A 24856-nucleotide genomic window follows, 5' to 3' on the forward strand; every position below is an offset into this window, starting at 1 on the left:
ATGGGCCAGGTGTCTGTGTCGGCCACTTGTGTCGCTTAGCTTAGTCACACAGCCACCTTGGTGCGCCTCTTTTTTTCTTTGCATCATGTGCTGTTTGGGGACAATTTTTTGGAAGGGCCATCCTGTCTTGATTGACACTGCAGTGCCACTCCTAGATGGGCCAGGTGTTTGTGTCGGCCACTTGTGTCGCTTAGCTTAGTCACACAGCCACCTTGGTGCGCCTCTTTTTTTCTTTGCATCATGTGCTGTTTGGGGACAATTTTTTGGAAGTGCCATCCTGTCTTGATTGACACTGCAGTGCCACTCCTAGATGGGCCAGGTGTTTGTGTCGGCCACTTGTGTCGCTTAGCTTAGTCACACAGCGACCTTGGTGCGCCTCTTTTTTTCTTTGCATCATGTGCTGTTTGGGGACAATTTTTTGGAAGAGCCATCCTGTCTTGATTGACACTGCAGTGCCACTCCTAGATGGGCCAGGTGTTTGTGTCGGCCACTTGTGTCGCTTAGCTTAGTCACACAGCCACCTTGGTGCGCCTCTTTTTTTCTTTGCATCATGTGCTGTTTGGGGACAATTGTTTGGAAAGGCCATCCTGCCTGACACTGCAGTGCCACTCCTAGATGGCCCAGGTGTTTGTGTCGGCCACTTGTGTCGCTTAGCTTAGTCACACAGCCACCTTGGTGCGCCTCTTTTTTTCTTTGCATCATGTGCTGTTTGGGGACAATTTTTTGGAAGGGCCATCCTGTCTTGATTGACACTGCAGTGCCACTCCTAGATGGGCCAGGTGTTTGTGTCGGCCACTTGTGTCGCTTAGCTTAGTCACACAGCCACCTTGGTGCGCCTCTTTTTTTCTTTGCATCATGTGCTGTTTGGGGACAATTGTTTGGAAAGGCCATCCTGCCTGACACTGCAGTGCCACTCCTAGATGGGCCAGGTGTTTGTGTCGGCCACTTGTGTCGCTTAGCTTAGTCACACAGCCACCTTGGTGCGCCTCTTTTTTTCTTTGCATCATGTGCTGTTTGGGGACAATTTTTTGGAAGGGCCATCCTGTCTTGATTGACACTGCAGTGCCACTCCTAGATGGGCCAGGTGTTTGTGTCGGCCACTTGTGTCGCTTAGCTTAGCCATCCAGCGACCTCGGTGCAAATTTTAGGACTAAAAATAATATTGTGAGGTGTTCAGAATAGACTGGAAATGAGTGGAAATTATGGTTATTGAGGTTAATAATACTATGGGATCAAAATGACCCCCAAATTCTATGATTTAAGCTGTTTTTTAGGGTTTTTTGAAAAAAACACCCAAATCCAAAACACACCCGAATCCGACAAAAAATTTTCGGTGAGGTTTTGACAAAACGCGTCCGAATCCAAAACACGGCCGCGGAACTGAACCCAAAACCAAAACACAAAACGCGAAAAATTTCTGGTGCACATCACTACTTTTAATAGGTCTGAACCCCTTCTTTCCGACAAGACGGCAGCTTCCAAAAGCTATTGAATATGGCCCATAGCAAGTATGACAGGTGGTCTTCAGTTTGCCGGCTGTTGAGATCCCGGCGCACAGTATACCAGTGCTGGAATCCCGACAGCCGGCATACTGACACTTTTTCTCCCTCTTGGGGGTCCACGACCCCCCTGGAAGGAGAATAAATAGCGTGGTGCGCGTAGCACAACACCGTGCACACAGTGTGGCGAGCGCAGCGAGCCCGCAAGGGGCTCATTTGCGCTCGCCACGCTGTCGGTATGCCGGCGGTCCGGATCCCGGCGCCGGTATGCTGGTCGCCGGGAGCCGGCATACCATACTACACCCATAGTATGACATAGCTGTGTACTGTGTAAGTTACAGCCGTAACTGTGTAGTGTGTGTTATAGTTGGAATATTACTGAGTAGTGTGTGAATTACAGCAGGAGCTGTATAGTCACATACCTGTGTAGTGTGTGAGTTACAGTAGGAACTATGTAGTGACATTGTTGTGTAGTGTGTGAGTTATAGTAGGCATGACATTGCTGTGTAGTCTGTGAATTACAGCAGGGGCTGTATAATGACATAGCTGTGTAAGGTGTGAGGAACACAGTTAAGTTCCCGAACAACAGGATCCAGGCTGTTGGAATTCTAGCGGTGGTATTTCGACTGCCAGCATTTTCCCTGCTGTCGGTATTCCGGCGGTCGAAGTCCCGACCACCGCCTGGTATTCCCACTCGGGTGGCGGTCCACGCCACTACCCAAGGGGGAATATAATAGTCGCTCGCCATCAAGCCTGCATGGGGACACGCTGCACTCGAGGTTGGGATTGCATACTGAATCCGGGTGTGAGTTACAGTTGGTACTGTGTAGTGACATTGTTGTGAAGTGTGTGTTACAGAAAGTATATGTAGTGTGTAAGTTACAGTATAGTGTAGAGGTCTATAGTGTGTAAGTTACAGTGAGTGTATAGAATAAATTTCTATATGTATTGTGTGAGTTATAGTATATAGTGTACATGTCTATATGTAGTGTGTGAGTGTGTGTTGTGTACATATCCATATGTATTGTGTGAGTTACAGGGAGTGTGTAGTGTGACATAGCTTTGTAGTGTGTGGGTTACAGGGAGTGTGTATAGTTTATTACATAGCCGTGTAGTGTGACACGCTGACGCTGCATTGTGTGACACAGAGACACACACACATGCTGTTGTGTTACAGTGTGTTACAAGCGGGCTGTGTGTAGAGGGCTGTGTGGAGCTGTCACCAGGGGGCACACAGACAAAGCCTGTCCCCGCTCCGAGCCCTGCTCAGCCGCCGCCTCCCTCGCTCTGATCCGGGAGGAGCTCGGGGAGAGCCCACGGAAACTTTCCCGCATTTTCCCGCATTGTGTGTCCGGATCTAGAGTCCCGGGGGCGGCTGCGTCTCCCGTCTCTCCACCGCGGCCCCCCCCTCCGGCTCTCCCCGGTGTCCTGTCAGTCCCTCCCTGGGAGTGTTGTTGTGAGCGGGGATCTAACATGGCGACGGTGCCTGTGTACTGCATCTGCCGCCTGCCCTACGACGTGACCCGCTTCATGATCGAGTGCGACGCCTGTAAGGACTGGTTCCACGGCAGGTACGGAGCGGGTGTGTGTAGAAGCGGGTGTGGGAGCGGGCGGCCGCCGTTTCCCCGCCAGTTCCGTGCAGCTCTCAGAGGCCTCTCCGCTCCCGCAGACTGCCCGGGTTGCTGGGGGGCAGCTCCCCGCTGTGTGTGCGGCTGGAGGGGGTGCTCTCATTGTCACTGAGCGGGGCGGTCATGCAGCTGCCTCCGTTTTTTTTACTCTCGGGGTGGGGGACTCCGTGGGGGTGTTGGAGGCTCATGGTTGGGGGTTGCAGGGGTGACGGGGGGTGCAGATAAGTGCTCGGGGGGTTCCCCCAAAGTCTCCCAACACCCCGCTCGGACATGGGCAGTGTGTGTGTGCGTGCAGCCCCGCTCCGGGACAGGTCGTCCAGGAAGCGACACCTTTATTATTGGGGGGCTGTGGTGGGAATGGGGGGGCAGCAGCGGATCACCGGGGCTGTGGCCGCTGGAGCTGGCACAGAGCGCTGCCCGGGCACTGGCATCATTGTTTTGCTGGGAATGACAAGCTGCTACTGCCGCCTCCATCTCTTCTTCTTCTTGGTTTCCTATTGAGTTTGCATTGTATGCTGCTTTTTATATCTCTCTCCTGTAATGTTACTGTATGGTCGTGTCCCTTGTTTATGTTGCTTGATATGTCTCTTGCTGGTGCCACCATTGAGTGTCTCTCAGCATTTTCTCTGCACGTTACTATTGTTGTTTCATCCATGTATCCTCTAAATGTGTCTCCGTAATCTTTCCGCCAGGCTGCTCTGGTATAGGTGTACGATTTAAGTGACAAATGCCTCTCTTTATTTGTGGTGCTGAGGTGTCACTTCTAGATATTTTCCATTGCTTTTTACTGAGAGGTCTGACACAGTGTTTCCTATTCAGATTCCTATAAATACAAGGATGTCCCTCAATTCCAAAGCGATTGCCATGATACAAACTTGCATGGAGGGCGAAAAGGCGAAGCTGTTTATATAGACACATTAGTGGGTACGGTGTTAACCCCTTCCATGCCACCACTATAGTTATGGTAGATTTCAGGGAGGGGGGTCTTGGGAGTTTGTATATTTGGGTGGTCACAGTATGTAAACAATGATGAGGCTGTGCGGCCATGAGTGTGTTTGTGGCACATCACCCTGCACTGTCTCCGGTTGTTGAGCCTTGAACATCCCCAGTGCCTTGGACTCCATCAGGAGGAAATCTTGCTTCTTCACTGATCTGCTGTGAATGGTTTTAGTGGCAGTGAATGGGGATCAGCTGGTCTCGCTCTGGCTGCTTCATTGACAGACAAACAATAAGGAGCTTGTGCTCCATTAACCACTTCCTTGCCCGATCGAGTGCCTGCTGTACCCAGTCCCCGGCAGGGCAGGAAACAGCGATGATCCAAGGCCAAGAGTTGTACGAAAAATTGATGCGCAGGCCAGTGCCGACATAGCACAATAATACACAGGGTATATATAGTAGAGCGGGGGCATTGTTTCCTAGCCGGTAGAAGTGGCAGGGATTGATGCCCAGGCCAGAGCCAGCATAGATTGATCCCCAGGAAAGCGGAGCAGGGGGGGGCATTCTTGTCCAGCCAATGCAAGCAGACAAGGAAAATGTTGAGATTTTTGCACAAGATTTATTGAACACATCAGAAAACAAAGAGCAGTAGATCAAATTGAATCAATAATATTCTGTGAAGCTGCTTCTCATGTTTGCCTCATTAAAATGTATCATGTTGGAATAAAGAAGTGATTCCTCAGCACGTCTTGCATACTACATGTCAATAGGGCTAGTGCCAGAGAAGAGAAAGGACATTCGCCAGCAGGCTGCTGATTACATTGTTTTTAAGGGGTTGTTGTAGGAAATGGGTGGCACAGGTCAGAATGGCAGTATTGACACTAATATGCATTGGTCCAACTTCATTGTTTGCATTGCTGATGTATCTGCTTATTGGAACAGCATAATATGTTTATTACCTTTGTATTGTATCAACGTTGCAATTCCTATTATGTAAATATACAAGTATTAAAGTAATGCAAACAGAAACTTTATCTAGTAATAGAGAAATGCAAAACTATTGACATTTCGTTACTTATCGTGTCTCCTTTAATTGTTTGAATGATGATTTTTTTTTCTTTTTACCTCATTGTGACATGGATCGTACTGTACTATGTCTTAGTGGTACCACAATGCACTCTAGTCTGTCTTCAATATAACATTACAGATGATTGGAGTGTGAAAGACACAGCAAATTATTGGTTTTCCATAGCCAGCTGTAAATGTCATCTAGCGTGTGAGATCAGTAATTCGGCTGGGAAGGTCTTTATAGCTCTTTGATGTTATTGCTCCCGTTTTCTTCGTCAACTAGCAATTAAATCGTTTAAAATAAAACCACGTGTCGGGGTGCTTATGTTATTTAAAATTTATTTTTGTGCAGTATTAATAATACATGTTTTGTGGAAACATAATACACTGCAATAAGCAATTTTTTACCATTCTTACATATATGGTGTTCAGTAGTATAGTTTGTTTGTATGGAATTGTTTAAAGAGAAGTGTTTGATGAGTGGGGTCAATGACACTGCATTGCAAATCTAAAGTGTCAAACTATGTTTCAAGATAGTTGGATTGTGGTAATGTAATATTTGTGATAATGGATGGTTTTCTTGAAGTTCTAGGAATGTAACCATGGGGTGTATTATTATTATGAAAATCAAATTAACGTTTCCATATTTAATTACTTTTCTGATCATTGCATTCCTATTTCCATAGCCATTCTTAACTTCACGACTGATGTGTTTGTGTGTAAACAATAATGTGTTGAATATTTTAAAATTGAAATTAAAAATAAAGTGTGTGTATGTATGTATGTATGTGTATATATATATATATATATATATATATATATATATATATATATATTCATGACAATGTAAATCTGAGATCCAAATTCAGATTGGGACAGGAACATGTTGCTGCACACTGCTGACTGTTTTCTCCATGATATATTTCAGTAAAAACTATAGTGCTGACATTGGCATTTTGGTATATTGGGGCCTATCTTTCTATTCAATGACTAGCCTCCATAGATGGCTTATCCAAAGGAAGACATCGCTAACCATAGCAGAGGTTATTAAGATTTTTTTGGCCTAAGATCCAAATAGATTAAAATTTAGTTTGGGTATTACATTTGGGAACTGAGGATCATTTTTTCATAAGTACGTATGTTTTTTTCTTAATTCTGCTGGTGGCTACTTGTTACTAAAATCTATTTTTTAATTAAAGTGTAACTGGTAGGAATTTATGCACTTGTATAAAATTGTTTCAAAATATCATAATTGGTATTTCACAAAAGCGTTGGAAGAAAATTATTGTGGATATACATCTAAAATGACACGTAGCCTCAATATTTTTTAGTTTCAGGCATACATGTGCAGAACGCTGTTACCAGTCAGACAGATAAGTGCCAGTCAGGCAAATCTAGGAACGTGTCCTTTGAGCAATAGACTGTGCAGAACTCTCGTAGACCACCATAAGCTCAAATTGTACGTGGCTAGACCTGTAAAATGGATTGCTTATGTCTTATAGCTGACAGTGCAGTGGCTTATTAATTGTTAAAGAACATCTCACACTGTGTATAGGCCAACCTTCTTGTAGATCAGCAGCAGCCATTGTTCAACTTAAGTGGTTATTTTTTTTTATTACCAAATATACCTTTATACATATAAACCCCTCAATCTTTTAAATTTTGCATATGGAAATCCTATGACTTGTTGCTAAATGGGTGTGGTGTGGAAGGTAGATAGTAACTAGGTCGACAGTGTCTAGGTCGACCACTATTGGTCGACAGGGTCTTTAGGTTGACATGGTCTAGGTCGCCAGGTCAAAAGGTCGACATGGGTTTTTAATTTTTTTTGGGTGTCGTTTTATTCGTAGAGTGACCGGGAACCCCAATTAGTGCACAGTGTCCACTCGCATGGCTCGCTTCGCTCGCCATGCTTCGGGCAGAGTACCATTCCAATCGTAGTCCACGTGGATCGTTAAGTATGAAAAGGTTCAAATAAATAAAAAAATCGTGAAAAACTCATGTCAACCTGTCGACCTAAAGACCGGATCCCTTCTAAATATTTCATGCTGTAATTGGATTTAAAAGTTTTTTTTTTTTTTTTGTATTAGTTCAAAACTTTAATCGGTGCCTACATCCTTAAGGGCAGATTCAGTTAAGCGCAAGCTTATGTTGAACCCTCATGCTGCGCTCAGTGCCAGCGATTTTGGTTGGTGGGGGGACCTTTTCTTTTTCTTTTTCTACAGTTCTATGGGATGCAAGCAATAAACGAGTAAGGCTATACTTGAATAACTTGTGTTATGGTACCATGTGAGGTTCATACAGAGCCTACCAGGTAATTGAATCGGCTGCCTTGTTTATTGCTTTTACTTTTAGAAGCTATTTATTTACTCACCACCTCAAGTAACCCTATGGTTGTGCAGAGTGGCCGTGGGATTGATATGCAGGCACCATGTATTGTATGTATGGGATCGCTGTTGTAAGCTTAGCTACTCCATGAAAATGCTTGCAAAACTCATGCGTTTTTGCCATCACTCCCTGCTAACAGTCCCTGCTAACTACTTTGTGAACACTCAATGCCAGCGACATGGCTAAGGAACCTTGGCGCATACACAGCTTGACCGTAACTCATGTGCAGTCTGCCAATAATCATACAACCAACTCTGTTAATATCGGCATTGCGTACATCTCTTAATCAGGCCCAGAAACTTGAAATACAATATTTTTGTAATATGTTTTCTGCTCATTGGCGTTAATTGCATTTTGTTTTACTAGTGTTTTCACTTAGTTTTGTTGTATGTACATTATAGGGACCAATTCAATTGTTTTGGGCATCTATTTTTCCCATCCAAACTGAACTGTTAGGCGCCCAAACAATAGTCTCAATTCAATTGGTTTTGGCCGCCAATGTATATGACGCATGTCGCGCGCATACAGGGTTTAGCCACGTAAAATGACTAAACCCATCTAAAGTCCTGTTTTAGTTGTCCCGTGGCTAATCGGGCATCTAAACGGAGCAACAATTAAATTGCTCCATTTTGCACCCCCCCCCCTCCCCCCAGGTAGCCATGCACAAAAACAATTGAATCGGCCCCATGTCACTGTTACTAGCATTTACTAACGTACAGGTAGTAGTGTTGTAGACTGGAATGGATCAGCATGTCTTTTTCACAAATAAATGCATGGAAGTGATCTCCAAATCCTACTGAAAAAGCTATTAGCAAATATTGTTGAGTATTCACTCTATAATCTATATGGGGTCATTTGGCTGGGTGGTCTTCAGTTTGCCAGCGCCTGGGCTCCCGACGACCAGCATACCGGCGCCGGAATCCCGACAGCTTTTCTCCCTCTTGGGGGTCCACTATTCCCCTGGAGGGAGAACGTGCGCCACCAGGCCCGCAGCGTGACGAGCGCAGCCACCCCGCAAGGGGCTCATTTGTGCTTGCCCAGCTGTCGGGATTCCGGCGCCGGTATGCTGGCCGCCGGGAGCCCGACCGCCGGCATAACATAATACACCCCATTTGGCTAAATTGCACCAGATTGCAATGTAGCTAAATACCATTCTTAGCTATTCATAAAACAGTACTGACTGCTCCTTTGTGCTTCTGCTTAGACATAGGGGGTAATTCCAAGTTGATCGCAGCAGGAAATTTTTTAGCAGTTGGGCAAAACCATGTGCACTGCAGGTGTGGCAGATATAACATGTGCAGAGAGAGTTATAGGCCCTACACACTGGCCGATTTTTGGAAAGATATGAACGATCTCGTTCATAAATGAACGAGAACTCGTTCATATCTTTCAGTGTGGAGGCTCCAGCGATGAACGATGCGCGTCCCCGCGCTCGTTCATCGCTGGTCTCCCGTCGGCTGTGCATGCAGGCCAATATGGACGATCTCGTCCATATTTGCCTGCACTTCAATGCAGCCGCGTGACGGGGGGAGTGAAGAAACTTCACTCCCCCCGTCACTGCCCCCCCGCCGCCGGGTCGCTCGTTGGCCGTATCCGCCGTCGGGCAGCTCGGCGGCGGATCGGCTAGTGTATAGGGCCCCTTAGATTTGGGTGGGTTATTTTATTTCTGTGCAGGGTAAATACTGCCTGTTTTATTTTTACACTGCAAATTAGATTGCAGATTGAACATCTAGCTCTCTCTGCACATGTGATATCTGCCTCCCCTGCAGTGCACATGGTTTTGCCCAATTGCTAACAGAATTCCTGCTGCGATCAACTTGGAATTAGCCCCCATAGGTTCAGGATTACCACCTTTTGCTTATGAACTGCTCACACATAGAATATTGAATTCCAGGGCTAGTGGAAACAACAATATAAGTATTTCTGGGCCCTTTTATGTTTCTGTATAATTATTTGGGACCTCTCCCTTTCTTGGTAGTTTGCCCTACCCTGATTTGTTCTTAGGTGTAGACTGTTAATTCCTTTTAATTCTGGATTACATTACTTTAAAGTATCAGCATTTTGGAAACCTGAACTGTATGATGAAAACTGCACTGGCTATCTCGACACTTGACTGGTGAAAGCTGAGCAGTTGGCAATACTATTTAGATATGTCAGAGTATACAAGTTTGTAGTACTGAAGAATGGTTGTGATTTAAGTGCCTGTAAAGGCCCATACACACTTGCTGATAAAATGAGCGACGTCGCTCATTTTCCCCCTTCCTGAACGACGTCGCTCCTGAACGACGAACGATGCGCAGTCCTTATAATCTATAGGGAAATAGGGTTTGATACACAAGCATTAGGGCTACATATTGCATACTGGCCCAGCCAGGTTGCAGAGCTTCTTGATGGGGTGTATGATTAAGTTTCAGCGATTTCCTACAGCACAGTGTAGTGATGTGATAGTCCAATGAGATTGATGCAAGCTCCCTTCTATATGAAACAAAGGGCTTGATTCAGGGGTTGCTGCTATATAGATTTTTATGTAAATGATCAAGTTTTATTTATGTGCTTTTAAACTGGGCATGAGCTGCAGTGCGCATGTCCAGTGATGTTGCTGCGGTGCCGGTTGCAGTGCATTGGATGTCGCAAACTGATTGACAGGCTGTTGCCATTTGGGGGTGGGGTGGGGGCAGCGACTTGGGTCGTTTGACAAAATAGAAACATGTCCACCCCGTTTTGTAGGGTTGCTGTGAGCAGTGAATGCATCTTCCGACGCACATTTACTGGCCTCTGCTATGGAATTCTGGTGCCCATTCTGAGTATCCTTAGGGTTATTCAGATGGTCGATGAGCGATCTGATGATGCAGCAGTGGCTCATAGAAGCCAGCCATGGGCATTTTTTACTTATGACTTCCTGCGTTTTTTGCATAATATTGCACAGCTGCTGTATACAAAGACACTGCGGCTGCGTGATGAGCGTCCACCTCTCACTCAGGCCCAAAGTTCACGCATCCATTTTATTTAAGGGCTTGGGATCTGAATGCCTCTATTGTATTTTTGTGATGTCAGTGTTAATTAAGTACATTATCCGAAACATTTAGAAGTGGTGTGCGTAGGACACCAAGCAGGAAACGACTGCTCTCCAAAACAGAACATCAAAACTTATCTCATGCTTGCCAGATGGATATTAGAAGAACATTTTCTAGATATGAGGTAAAATAACTTTTTATTGTAGCTGAAAAAAATACATCAATTTGAAGGTAAGAAAATAAACGCATGGGACTACATTGTAGTTTAATAGGCCAAGTGTCTTAATCAGTCTTTGATTTTGGTTAATAATAGCTAATTCTAGAGGAGACTGTTCCCCATCCATCTGAGATTATACCTAACAGAATGTTGGTCCTTCAGCAGAATGATCCTGAACATAAAAGTACTTTTTATATAAGTGAAATGTTACAGCACAATCTAATGTAACTTAAAGAGGACTTTACAAAAATATGTATCAGCAGTTCTTTAACCACTTAACTGACGATTTATTTAGCCAAAAACCGCTCCGAAATTGTCGTTTTTTTTCTATGAGTGAATTAGGTGAAGAACATGAATTTAACCCTATCCCAAATGATTTTAGTTAAAAAAAGAAATACAAAATATTTTTTTTATGTAAAAAAAGAAATTACCCCCCCCAAAAAACATCGAAACATCAATCGGGAACATCGCGACCATCGCAGTTTTCATTTTGAAAGCCGGGACAGCCTCCAGGTATACAGGGGGGGGGGTCTGGCGGTAGCTCTGGAGGGTTAATTTACACTCCCCAGCAGCTGCCATTGTCTGCAGCCGCTGGAGGGGGGGGGGGGATCCTGCCGTGCTGATCGGTTCCTCTGACAGCAGCAGCGGAGGGAAGTTTCCCTTCCCCGCTGCTGCAAACATTCTCTATCGGATTGGTCGCATCCTGTGCGACCAGGTCAGATAGAGCACTTGCAGGCATGGTTGCATCTGATGCGACCATGCCAGGCAAGTGGTTAAAGAGAAAGTTCAATTGAATTGATTACCATCCTCATAGTTTAGAATTTACTGTTAACGTTGCCTTTATCGTTGTTTCACTGTGCCAGCAATAGCATAGGAGAGCACAGGACTTCCAGCAGTCTTCCAACAGGACTTCCGGCACTCTTCTTCCTAACAAACATATGGTGTTGGCGGTGAGTAACGCCTAACCCTAATCCTCCCATCCTGCAGCCTAAACCTAACACTCCCCCTAGTGCCTAACCCTAAGGGGTATATTCAATTAAAGTCGGATCCATTCCGACATGTATTTGTCGGAATGGATCCGACAACCCCTATTCAATCCCATCTAAAATTCGACTTTTTCAAGTCGAATTTTCGATGGGACCCAAAGGAGGAGAGGGGGGGCGAGCCGCGGGGGGACAGCCGGCGGCAGCCAGAGGAGATCAGCGTGCTGGAGCCGGGTGGAAGCTGCCGTGAGGTCGGGCGGGTGAGTGACATCCAGCTGCAGCGCTACTGTAGCGCTGATCTCCCTTTATGCCCGCCGGCTGTCCCCCCGTCTCCCTGCGGCTCCCCCCCCTCGCCTCCTCCGGGTCCATCTCATTCCGACATAATTTTGATGTCGGATTGAGATAGTCGAAAAGGGGGCCAAAACCTGTCGGATTTGGCCCCGTTTTCGACATCAACACGTGGATCGGCAGCTATTTCGCCTATCCACGTGCTTTTCGACAAGTCGAATGCCTCGACTTGTCGAAAAGCTCTGAATAGGTTGAATCAGGATTCGACCTTAAAATGTTGAAAACTGCAGTCTTTTCGACAGACGGCAGTTTTCGACTGCAATTGAATATACCCCTAAGCCTTTCCTCCCTCAGCCTAAAGCTAGGCACACTCCTTTACAATCATCCTATTCTACCAATATTGGGAGAACGGCTGGTTATTGTATGGTTGTGTATGCAGTACCGATGCAGAAGTGTTAGCCGATGACCATTGCAGGAGCATTATACGCAGGTTGAGACTGGGATGTTGCATCTTATGTGCTGTTTAATATTTGTCGGACCGACCTCACAATCTTATGCAAGTCTGTATACACATGTACAATTCACATCAGCATTGTATATGTGTACGAGTGGCAGCAGCAGTCACACTGAGCATTAACCCGATCAGCTGGGTGATTGTACAGGTGTGTACCCAGCTTGACCCTAACCCTCCCCTTTCTGCAGTGTGTCAACATGTCACGTATCGACATTCTGTAGATGTTGACATCTCATAGCTGTTGACACTATGATTGTCAACATGATTACTGCATTCCAGCTATCACATATAAAACATATAATGCCAAATCAGTGAGCGCTGGGCAGCACCTTGAGGATGCAGGTGTCTGGCTCTATCATATTGTTAATGCAAAAAATTAGTTTAAATGCTGCATTAAACTAATTTGGCAGGAACATTGTATTAAAAAAAAAAAAAAAAGTATTATCCATTGTAGATATTGTATCAGACAATTGGCTGTAAAGCAAAGGTATAAATCAGGGGTGAACAAAATGATGCTGAATTCAGGAGCTCCAAGCTAGAAAAGTCAACTCATGGTTTCAAAAGGATGATAAGTAGGACCACTGACCCTAACAAACATGTGTTCCAAAAGGATTTGCCCAGCATTAAACACGTCTGTTGTACTTACTGTTGTGCCCCCCTGCTGGGTATCTATACTGCACCCCGATGAAACAAATCGATTGTTTTTCTGCTCGGGCGCCCATTAGTATTTAACGCGCCTGAAAGCACCATGTTTAGCAACGCAAGGCAGCTAAACCCGTCTAAAGCGGAGGTTAGGGGGCCCAAACTCCTGTTTGGGGGCCAAACTACGGACTATGGCCCTCATTCAGCATGGATTGCATATGTAAAGCTGCAAACACCCGCTTGCTGCATTTGCGGGCCCAGCACCACGACATCGCAATGTTCCCCCCGGACTGCCATCTAAGTAAGCCTCAGCTTACTGAGGCTGGCCATCACAGGGGGCCTTACGAGGCCAAGAAATCAGCAACTGAGACGCAAACCTTGGCCTCGTCACTCCCGGAAAAGGGGGCAACACGCCACTGTTTCTGGAAACACTGATACATCTCCGCTCCTGCCCCCGAAGGCCCCTGCCTGTCAATCAGGTAGAGACTGCTGGAAAAATGCGAGCCACACACAGGACCTGCTCTGTACATGCGTAGAATGAGGCCTGCGCAGTTTTCCGATAATCGGGAAACCACACGGGAGGGGGGGGGGGATCACAAAAGTGATTATGCTGAATGAGGGCCTTTGCACACATTTCTTCTTGCACATGAGGAGGCTGCGAAGAGATATGTCACCCCACAGCTAACGGGCGTCTGAATGGATCATCAATTGAACTGTTCAGTTTTGCTTTTTTCCACGCCCATAAATACATAGAAGCGACAATTGAATGTCTTAGGTAACAGAAATACTCTGAGCAAATGTGTGAATTCTCTCAAAGTAGTAGGCCTATTTATGGTGCAGCAAACAGAACTTTCTTGCTATGGTTTTCCATTTATTTTTTTGGTGAACTGCACAGTAAAGTGGCTGTAAGAATAAACAGCGCCTTTTGTATTCATATATTAAAATCAAAATTTTTTGTTTTTTTTCAAGGACACTGATATGAGACCTCTCCCCGCTCTTCATTATGAATATCACAAAGATACTTATGTTGGTGAAGTATCTAAAGTGTTTTACACAGAATTCTGGAGTGGGGTCCAAATGTTTGATTTTAGAGCAATTGTCGCCAGCCAATGAAGGATGTGTAATTAACACGTAAAAAGCTATAGCCTGCCCCAAACAAAATGCAGTTTATGTAATACAGTACTACAGACCTATGTAGGCCCAATGAGCACGGTGAGCCACTTACCAGATTCTCTCTCTGATGCGATGATTGAGCACTCTATCCTTTTTACTGCATGTAGTGGAAGCTGAACAGACTATGGGAAAGGGGATTTCCGGGCAACTGGAAACTTCTCCTGCGTTTGCCCATGTAAAGGGCTATTAAAACACAAAATAAATAATATATATATAAGCTTGAACTCCTAATACTCTTATTTGTTCAATTTTATCCCTCTTCATTAACAGCTGATCCACGTTTTACATCTTTGGCAAGTCTTTAGTGATGTGTCCTAATTTGACCTGACACAGGACAAAAAGCTGAGATTTCAGAGCAGTGCATGGCAGTTTACCTGTTGTTGATTAACTGGTCCATTATGTGTAATTCCACAGAGGAAGACAGCACCTTACACCACGCTGTCCTATATTGATGTAAGGAAGAGCTGTAACTCTTAAGTATAAACATTTAACTAATTACCTTTATATTCTCGTTTGGCATGACACATCCCTTTTTATAGATTAATGTCAAATCATGGCTTGATACATCCCTATTGTACCGCAATACCCTTCCCATCCTGCATATGGGGTGGTGGTGTTCCTTGTTCAGTCAAAGGGGTCAATTCTATTCAGCGACAGTTGAATAGCGCCAGGAGTTAGCTCCCGGCACTATTCAATACAGCGCCAAGTGACACCAATTGTCAGGAATTCTTCTCTCACCCTCGGAGGATGAGAGAGGAAATCCGACAAAAGTGCTGCCGCGAGGCTGATTCTGTCGGGAATCAACATCGCGGCAGGGAGTTAAGTCGGTGAATGCCCGTTCTCCCGACAATTCAACCTGTTAAGTCGGCGAGAACGGGCCTTCGCCGACTTAACATGAGCTGAATTAAATAGCGCCGGGAGCTAACTCCCAGCGCTATTCAACTGTCGCTGAATAGAATTGACCCCAAAGTTTGGTCATTGACTAGCAGAATGTAAGCCTGAAATAATGTTTAAGATCCTATAATATGAATAAAGAAAATTCCAGCAGTATGTCTATATATTACAAAGTTTTAACATAATATTTCATATTGCTGCCAATTACTCTGTAATGAATGTGAGTTTTGAGGAGGGTGGGGTTGGAGGTTTAAAGGGTAGGAGTGTTGCCTAAATGTTTGAAATGAAAGTGCACAGAAGAGGAATTTCTATGGCAACCTTCCTCGGCTTTTGCCAAGTGCTCTGCTCTCAGTGACGAGACATGAGCTCTAATAGAGAGGAAAAATAACTTAACTCTCCCGACCCAAGAGAATTGTGATTATTAGGCAATACTATGTCATGTTTCATTTCCTTTCTATACACTCCCAACTCAAAGACTATTTTCGTTTGTCCTACCCAGATAACAAACCCAGAAAATTAGCAACCGTGAGCACAGATTTGTGCTTAATAAAAGGCAATCATTACATAATGTGTAAAATCTGATGCCAGTGTTTCTCCATATAACATAGAATTTCACAGCAGGAAGAAAACACTATGCCTATTTAGTCTGTCATTTCCCCTATGCCTTATGTCTTTCTCTGTAATTCTTTAACGTTATTTGCCCTTTCCAGTTGAAAGCTATTCCACCTAATTTCTTTTAATTGCTAAGCAGTTATTTGCTATGGTGCTTTTTCCCCATCCAAGAAAGGAAGAAAAAAAAATCATAATAATGTTTCATGCCTTAGTGATGTCACTAGCTTCTAATGAATTGATTGGCTGAAATGGCAGTGATGTCACTAGCTCCTAATGAAGTAATTGCCAGCCTTCCATATTAACAATAATGTCATGCTGTAATGGCCGTGGAAGGTTTCACAGATACAGTACCAAGAAAAACTTTTTTCTTCCTGTATTTGAAGACCGTGCCATGTATGTGACTATATGGGTCACTTTTTTGATGGCTATCTATCACCCACATCTTAGGGTTTGGATATAAAGCTTTATTACTGGTGTTAGGGTGCCTGAAAGTGCCACTGGCTTTTGTTTGTATGTAGTCTTGCAAGTTGCACACAGCAGCGTAATTACTGATTGATACCATCTGGTGTGTGTCTTCCAAGTAGTAGTGCATCGTAATTACACTAATGTAGTATTCACTCAGAACTCTCATGACATGAATAAAGGACATAGGGCCTAATTCAAGGTTGAACGCAAATGTATTAGCAAAAGCAGAGTTGCAATCAATAGCAAATCTGCACAAAAAAAACAAAAAAACGTGCCTGCAGTGCAAACTAACAACCCCCCCACATATACACAAAATAGGAGTCACCCTCTATGCAAACTAGCGTTAGAAGAAATTATACTGCAGTTTCTTTGCAGATTGGCGTTCATTTGTACTACGAGAATCTCTGCCTTAATGTTTCCAGTAAATTAAACTACAAACACAGGGTAATGTGCATATGTTACTAATGTACTAAATTGTAATCCATGAACAGTTTGAATGATGCACTTACCAACATAAACTAAACAAAGGAATAAACCTAATATTCAGAATGCATAAGGGTCAAAAACCTGCAGCTAAAATGGTGAGGCCGCACACAAGCTGTGTGTGTGATGTTACTGTACAACATCAGCTGTGTGCGATTATTTGCTAATTGTGCAGCCATCGCATCAATCATCGATGTTACTGCTGCCATTATAGTGACTTGCACAGTGTGCGTAGCTCTATACGGTATCCGGACTCCAGGTCGACACACCTTAGGTCGACCTATACAAAAGGCGACAAGAACAAGGTCGACGTGGAAAAGGTCGACATGAGTTCATTTTTTGAACTTTTTCATACTTTACGATCCACGTGGACTACAATTGGGAACGGTAACCTTGCCTGAAGCATGGCGAGCGGACACGGTGCACTAATTGGGGTTCCTGGTCACATTACTGAGAAAACGACACCAAAACAAACAAACTTATGTCCACCTTTTCCATGTCGACCTTTTGTCCATGTTGACCTCTTTCAGGTGTCGACCTAAGGTGTGTCGACAAATTGGTGTCGATCTAAGTGGTGTTGACCTAATTGGTGTCGACCTTGAGTCCCATACCGCTCTATACCTGCCCAGAATCTGCATTGAGTTTTTCTGTACTTTAAGGTTGCCTATCTGCAGATATGCGTATGCACCGCCCTGGACCCAGGTACACACTCCCACTACACGCCCCTGTTACACGCCCAGATTTGTAACCTTGCAGAGACCGCCCACAGACACTCCTTCACCACGCCTTTTTTACATTGTTTCATTGAGGGTTTTTTTTAGTTCAAATTTGCTGAATAACTTAGCGATGGTGATTTTTATGCTATTGCGTACACAAATATAGCGGTGGACATGCGCCGTGCGAATTTCGCACATGCGCAATGTATTGATTATCGGCAAATGCGTTTGCATTTGTGTTCAACCTTGCATTAGGCCCATAGTCACCTCTGGGAAACTTGCAGTGCTTGATAGCAGCGGACAATGCTGTTACTTCCCTCCATGGCCAAGCACAATTAATCATGGACACTGGAATGAGGACATTGAAGAGATATACATTGCAAGTGTAAATCACATTTTCTTTATTTTTTTACTCAGTCAAATGCATAATACAGGGTAATAAGACCGCTAAAATGCAGCCTGGGGAACAAGGACAAGCGTGTAGAGGGAGAGTAGAGTATATTGGCTACAGAGAATATTTTGACCATTCACTTCTGTCCCTGCCCCAGTGGAGCTTACAATCTGTGTTCCCTACATGCACACACTTACACACTAGGGTTCATTTGTGTTGGGAGCCAATTAACCTTTCAGTACATTTTTTGGATTGTGAGTAGAAACCAGAGTACCCGGAGGAAACCCACGCAAGTTAGGGCCATGGTGGGAATTGAACCCATAACCTTAGTTCTGTGAGGCAGTAATGCTAACCATTACACCATCCATACTCTCATGATAGAGAGGTATATTGCGACTATCAGGCATATTCACAGTAGTTACTAAACAAGCAATGCATTTAATTTTCTAAATAATAAACCTAATGATAAATAAAATACATTTGTTAAAGTTCTTGGAGAGATGACCTGGAAAAAGAGTAAAAGGGTAATAGAATGGTATATAGCAGTTTTCAAAACTCTGCAATTACAGGCCGCGTTTTAAGGATATCCATGTTTTAGTCCAAATTGACTGAGGTACTATATAAGTTACCTGTGCTTAAGCATGGATATTCTTAAAATGTGGACTGTAATGGCGGAGTTTGGGAAACTCTGGCATATAGTTATAGGTTTGGATGGTTACAAAGTGAGAGGTTGTGTGTGTGTGTGTGTGTGTGTGTGTGTAAAACATCTTTTCCACCCGAGACTTGGAACACATTCCAAATCGAGTCAGACATGGGACAGCTCCATTTACACCACAGTGCCGATCCGGGCTATTCACGGATCAGTGCCATTCACACTGCTCACGGGTTCAGTGCTGGCGCTTGGAGATTACATCATCTCCTTGCACTGGGAGAGCGTCCCTCCCCATCCTGTAAATGTGTTCCGGGTCGGAAGACTCTGGTTATCCGTTAACCCTGCAGCTCACCCTGGACCTAGCAGGGTGTTACCTGGGAAAGATTCCCAGATGACTGGCCCTGGGTCAACTTTTTTCCGCTGACACAAAATCCTGGGTTGTTGCACAATAACCCGGGATTTTCAGGTCAGTGGAAAAAAGGTATTAGATGTCTGTATGTATTATATGACTTTACATAAAAATGTGTGTGAAGCAACCTCTTCAATTAATGTAGGCAAGTGTGTGCATGTATGAATGTGTTAGTGTCTTTTGCCAGAGTATTTTTAAAGGTTTAGCACACCTGATACTCCTCAGGACACAGAATTTTATTTATGATATTAATAATAGTGCCTTCTTGATTAGATTTTGTGAATGAGGACTTTCCACCTTTTGACTAAAGTGTTTTCTTCATCTGCAACTAAAGAATTTTGTTATAACAAAAAAGGGGAAATTATTGTAGGAAATATTTAACTTTGATTCAGGCTGAGAGGGAGCAAAAAGACACAGTAACTTGAAATTACCTTTCAAACACATAGGGGCTGAATACATTGTGGAACGTGCCACCTGTTGGACGTCTGAAGGAATGAGGGTCTATTGCAGATATTCTTTTTTTTTTCTCTGATACATGGCCATTGGCCGCGATAGTCAAATTTTTTCTCTCAGCCTCAGGAGGTGCGAGAAAAAAATGTTCAAAAGTCTGCAGTTTGGGTGCGTTGTCCGATATCACAAATCCCCAGGATGGTCTAATTGGGGTGCACATTCAAGGGGTGGCATTCAGTATGCCGGCTGTTGGGATCCTGGCACTCAGTATACCACGCCGGGATCCCGGTGCTCAGTATACCAGCGCCGGAATCCCAACACCCAGCATACTGACAACTATTCTCCCTCTTGGGGATCCACGACCCCCCCCCCCCCCCCCCAGAGGGAGAATAAATAGCGTGCCACCGTGCCCGCAAAGGGCTCATTTGCGCTCAACCACCTGTCGGGATGCTGGCGGTCGGGTTCCCAGCGCCGGTATGCTGTCCACCGGGATCCCGGCTGCCGGCGTACCATACTACACCTCTTTCAAGTACTTTAGATAGGTTTAGCTGCATTGCGTGGCTAAATCCGAGCTGTCAGGCACCTTAACTGGTAATGGGCATCTGATCAGCGCAACTATTGAATGTTTTTGGTACGAAATTCCGACTGCCAGGATCCAGACAGTCAAAAGACTGACAGAGGGATCTGGACAGGCAGAATCCCGATGGATCCCGGTAAGTATTTCTACCCTACACTTATCCCTAACACCCCCTGTGCAGCCTTAACCCTATCCCCCCTGCATCCTAACCCTAACCTCCCTCAGCCCCACAGCCTAACCCAACCCTCCCCTTAGTGCCTAACCTTAACCCAAGTCCCAGTACTTACCGGCTGGATCTAGTGGGATTCTGTCTGTAGGTATACCACGGTGAGTCTTTTGACTGCCAGGATCCAGACCGCTTTCCCCCATGCCTACCATTAGGCTGGGAATACATATGTATTCCTGGCAGACGTAATGGCGGCTGTCACTATCCCGACATTGGCATCCCGCCTGCCAGAATGCCGGCAGCGGGTGAGCGCTGCTCGCCACAGGATCTATTCCCACTCTATGGGTGCAGTGGACACCCACAAGTGGGAATAGCCCCTGTGTGCCGGTATTCCGGCATCTGTATCCTGACCGCCGGGATCCCGACAGCCAGCAAATTAATTGCCTCCCTTAGGTTGATATGGTTTAAAGGGTTGGTATTGGACTGTGGTGGGCATGTGGTTAATATACAGTATACATGGATATACAGTGTATTGTAGATATTTCTCTGTATATGCCCAACATAGCAATCGCATACCACAAACCCATTCCTTTCATTATGCTGATATGTTTGTATGGTTTTGTAAAAGATTGGTATTAGATTCAGGTATGTTTATAGTTGACATTTGTCTGTATATGTTCAGCACAACAACTTCATGCTATCCCCCTTCAGCCAAATGCTTACCACATAGTTCTGTGCCATGTATATTAGCTTAATGCATGTTAAAGTCTAGTACCCACCTTGTTCAATGTCTTGCCCACTATATTAGGTCATGCTCACCAGAATCCCTTACGTGTCATCACGGTTTAAAGTGGGGACTGGGTGGAACTGAGTTCCAACACCTCTAATGGTAGGTGGAACTAGTGCCACCTCCTCCATGGACCTGTACAGTAATTCCAACAGAAAAGCCTGCCCCACCCCCCATGTCAATAGATGATGCAGGTGACACTAGTGTCACTGATAAGTTCAGCCACCTCCCTCTTTCTTAGGCCTTGGCCGCTCCATGGTCCACCTCCACCTGTGGCCCAACCCTCGAAGAGGAGCATGCTTTGTGTATGCTAAAGATAAGGTGTGAGGGAACTGGAGGAACACAGAGAGATGGGAAGCTGCTGGAGGGATACAGGGCATGGAGCTGCTGGGGTGACAAAGGCAGAGATTTGTATAAGGGGCACTACTGTGGGCATTATGTGTCTAAGGGGCACTACTATGTGCATTATATGTATAAGCGCTCTTCTGTGGGCATTATGTGTATAAGCAAAAATGGAAGAAGTGGTTGTAAAGTGCGCAATAAAGTTCTAAAGATCAGCCCAGAGGTAATAAAAGAAGTTTCACCTACTTCACAAATATCACAGTGTACCAAAATATTAATATCCCCCTTAGGCGCTCCTTGGATCTAACATGTCATGTATCAGGATATCTTCAATATCACAACCTATATAATGTAGCTTGATGTTCCTCAAATGATGAGGGACAACAAGAATACAAAGAAAAAGAAAAAAACACAATAGTGTAGAAGTCCTTTTAAGAACTGTGCAGGAGTACTGTTTTCAATGCATCTCACTCACAATGTTTTCCAGAAAAAACAGGCACATATGGGTTTTCTTTATAATGTAGATTTTCTCAAGATGAATCCACAAGTAGTCAGAGAACCTTTTTCCACCTTTGTCCCAAAGGTATATGTCAGGATACCTCCAACATAAGGACAATAAAGAGAAGAAGGCGATAGTGCAATAATCCCTTTAACAGATAAATATTTATTTTTCTACGAATGCACTCACATGATAAAAGAAAATAAAAGCATATCACACAGTGTTGTCCCAAATTTCCCACACAGAAGTCCACACTGGCTAGCTGAGAAGATGATAAAGCAGCAGGTACAGTCAGAGTTCCGGTTACTCACGGCTCCCCTCCAGGTGGAATAGTGCAGGAATGGAAGGACAACGTCAGCATGCAAAGACCAGTCCGTGTGGACTTCTGTGTGGGAAATTTGGGACAACACTGTGTGATATGCTTTTATTTTCTTTTATCATGTGAGTGCATTCGTAGAAAAATAAATATTTATCTGTTAAAGGGATTATTGCACTATCGCCTTCTTCTCTTTATTGTCCTTATGTTGGAGGTATCCTGACATATACCTTTGGGACAAAGGTGGAAAAAGGTTCTCTGACTACTTGTGGATTCATCTTGAGAAAATCTACATTATAAAGAAAACCCATATGTGCCTGTTTTTTCTGGAAAACATTGTGAGTGAGATGAATTGAAAACAGTACTCCTGCACAGTTCTTAAAAGGACTTCTACACTATTGTGTTTTTTTCTTTTTCTTTGTATTCTTGTTGTCCCTCATCATTTGAGGAACATCAAGCTACATTATATAGGTTGTGATATTGAAGATATCCTGATACATGACATGTTAGATCCAAGGAGCGCCTAAGGGGGATATTAATATTTTGGTACGTTATGTGTATAAGCAGCACTACTACTGTGGGCATTCTGTATAAGGGTCACTACTGTGGGCATTGTGTATAAATGGCACTACTTTGTGGCAGAATGTGTATAGGGGATACCACTGTGTAGCGTAACATGAATAAGGGGCATTACTGAATGATGTAACATGAATAAGGGGCACTACTGAGTGACATAATGTGAATAAGAGGCATTACTATGTGGTTTATTACGAATCAGGGGCACTATGTGGCGTAATGTGAATAAGATTGTGCTACTGTGTGGTGACATTTGAATTGGGGGTACTATTGTGTGACAACCCCCTTTCCTTGTGAGGCCACTGTGCATTTATAACATATGGGAGACAGGGCACAAATATATAGATTGCAGGAGGTTGCCTAAAACCTTAGTACTGGCCCTGGCTCCACCTAATGGGGGGCAGGTGGAGGAGGAGATGAGTTCCACCGCCTCTCCAGGACCACTTTAAGCCCTGCCTGTCATATAAAGTCATGAGCCCAACGTATCAGCCAAATCTTACAACTGCTCAATGCCAACAATACACAGCCCAGTGCCAAACTTGCCAGCCTTGTGCAAACCACAGTCAAATACCCATCATATAGTCATGTACGCATTGCATTTATTACTCGGTGCCCAGTATTCATTCATGAATGACTTTGGTGAGTGGGAGGTGCATGATGCTTTACCCACTCCCTACCAAAAGCCAGCCCTGTTTTTAAATGGCTGCTGTCAGGGTGAAATGGACACGCTATTCACGGATTGTATCATTTTTACTAGCAAAGCTTCAGTAAAGTAAATTTTTGCTGATAAATATTTTTACAGTAGCTGTTAACATTTAATGAGCCAGAAAAAATAACTCTCTCACAAGAGTTTTTTTTTAAATCACATGGATTCCGCCTTGCACAGAAGCAGCCAATCTTTGCTAGTAAATGGGTCCTGAATAGTAAATATATACAACAGGAAATAGAATATACACCCACTGGTGTCACACATCATTTTCACAATTGAAGTTCTAAATATAATATTACAGAGCTTTGCAGACATTGTCAATATACTTTGGCAGAAGTACAGTGCTAAGCTGAGCAGAACGTGCCCACGGATTCAATTTTATTAAACTACAGTAAGGTGAGAGTATGTGATATTCGCTTAATTGTGTTCTTAACAGTATAGTTGATTTATAGCCCGTGAAGACCAAGTACTTTTTAAGAATAACTCAAAACTTTATCAACTTGCACATTATCTTCTTGAACACAACACTAAAGCCCTGAAAGTTTGTCATAACACTTAGGGGTCATTCCACATAACCCAAACCCCAAAAGAAAAAGAAAAAAAAAATTGTCCACCACCCATCTTAGATTTCTAAAAATTTTTTGGATAAGAGAGGATGTTAAAAAAAACAAAAAAAACAAAACGATTTCTGCCAAATTTCTTAAAAGTGTGACTGTTAGTTTCCGAAATATTTATTTGTCGGTGTATTAACGTATTTACTAATCGTGACTTATTTATTAACAGTTTATTTGAAGTATCACAGTAATCGAATGTCGACTGCTTTTTTCTTTTCTCCAATATGAAACAGAGTATCATGCTGATTTTTTTTGGCGGTAGTAATGTACAGTATACCTTTGTTAAGTAACTAAAAAAAATTGGGATATCTAATGTTCATTTAACCTACCGTTTTTAATTCTGTTCCAAAAGCTTGCATTTTTTGCTGTAACTTGAAACACAAGGCAGATAAAGTAATTTGGTTTGGATTTTTGGATTCGAGAGCAAAAGTTACTTTAGGGGTCCACATTCTGTGGTGATTCCTTAATAAACACCTGTCATATTTCAAATAAACTGCAATAAAGAGCTGCAATTAGTAAATAGTTTAATAAATAGAATAATCAATATTTCAGAAACTAATGCTCAGACAGTAAAGATATGTGGCGGAAATTGTTTTTTTTGCATTCTTTCTTGACTAAAATTTTTTTGGAAAAATCTGAGATGAGTAGTGGACACACCTGGTTGAACTGACGTGGTATGAACCTAAGGGGAATATTTATCAATGTGATAGTAAAGTTTTATTTCCAAAATGTAAGAAGAAAACTTTGCCGAGTTGACTGTCCTTTCTGTGCATATTTTGAAAAATCATTTTCAATTTCAAAAGAACTTTAATTGTATGAAATATATTTTCCTTCCTACAATAGTAATA

The 24856-nt window shown here is 43.7% G+C and overlaps 1 protein-coding gene across 3 annotated transcripts in view; it reads left to right on the forward strand.

Moving 5' to 3' along the window:
• The first annotated feature begins 2661 nt into the window (after positions 1-2661).
• PHF2 (PHD finger protein 2) overlaps positions 2662-24856 on the forward strand; it is a 475173-nt gene continuing 452978 nt past the window's right edge. Inside the window, exon 1 of one of the 3 annotated variants that reach the window (XM_063940741.1) lies at positions 2662-3070. In XM_063940741.1, the coding sequence (XP_063796811.1) occupies positions 2973-3070 (98 nt within the window). In that variant the 5' untranslated portion in view covers positions 2662-2972. The remainder of the gene's footprint in view (positions 3071-24856) is intronic. The other 2 variants (XM_063940742.1, XM_063940740.1) reach the window with 2 other exon arrangements.

This window comes from Pseudophryne corroboree, chromosome 9 (genome assembly GCF_028390025.1).
Source record: "Pseudophryne corroboree isolate aPseCor3 chromosome 9, aPseCor3.hap2, whole genome shotgun sequence".
Taxonomy (NCBI): Eukaryota; Metazoa; Chordata; class Amphibia; order Anura; family Myobatrachidae; genus Pseudophryne; species Pseudophryne corroboree.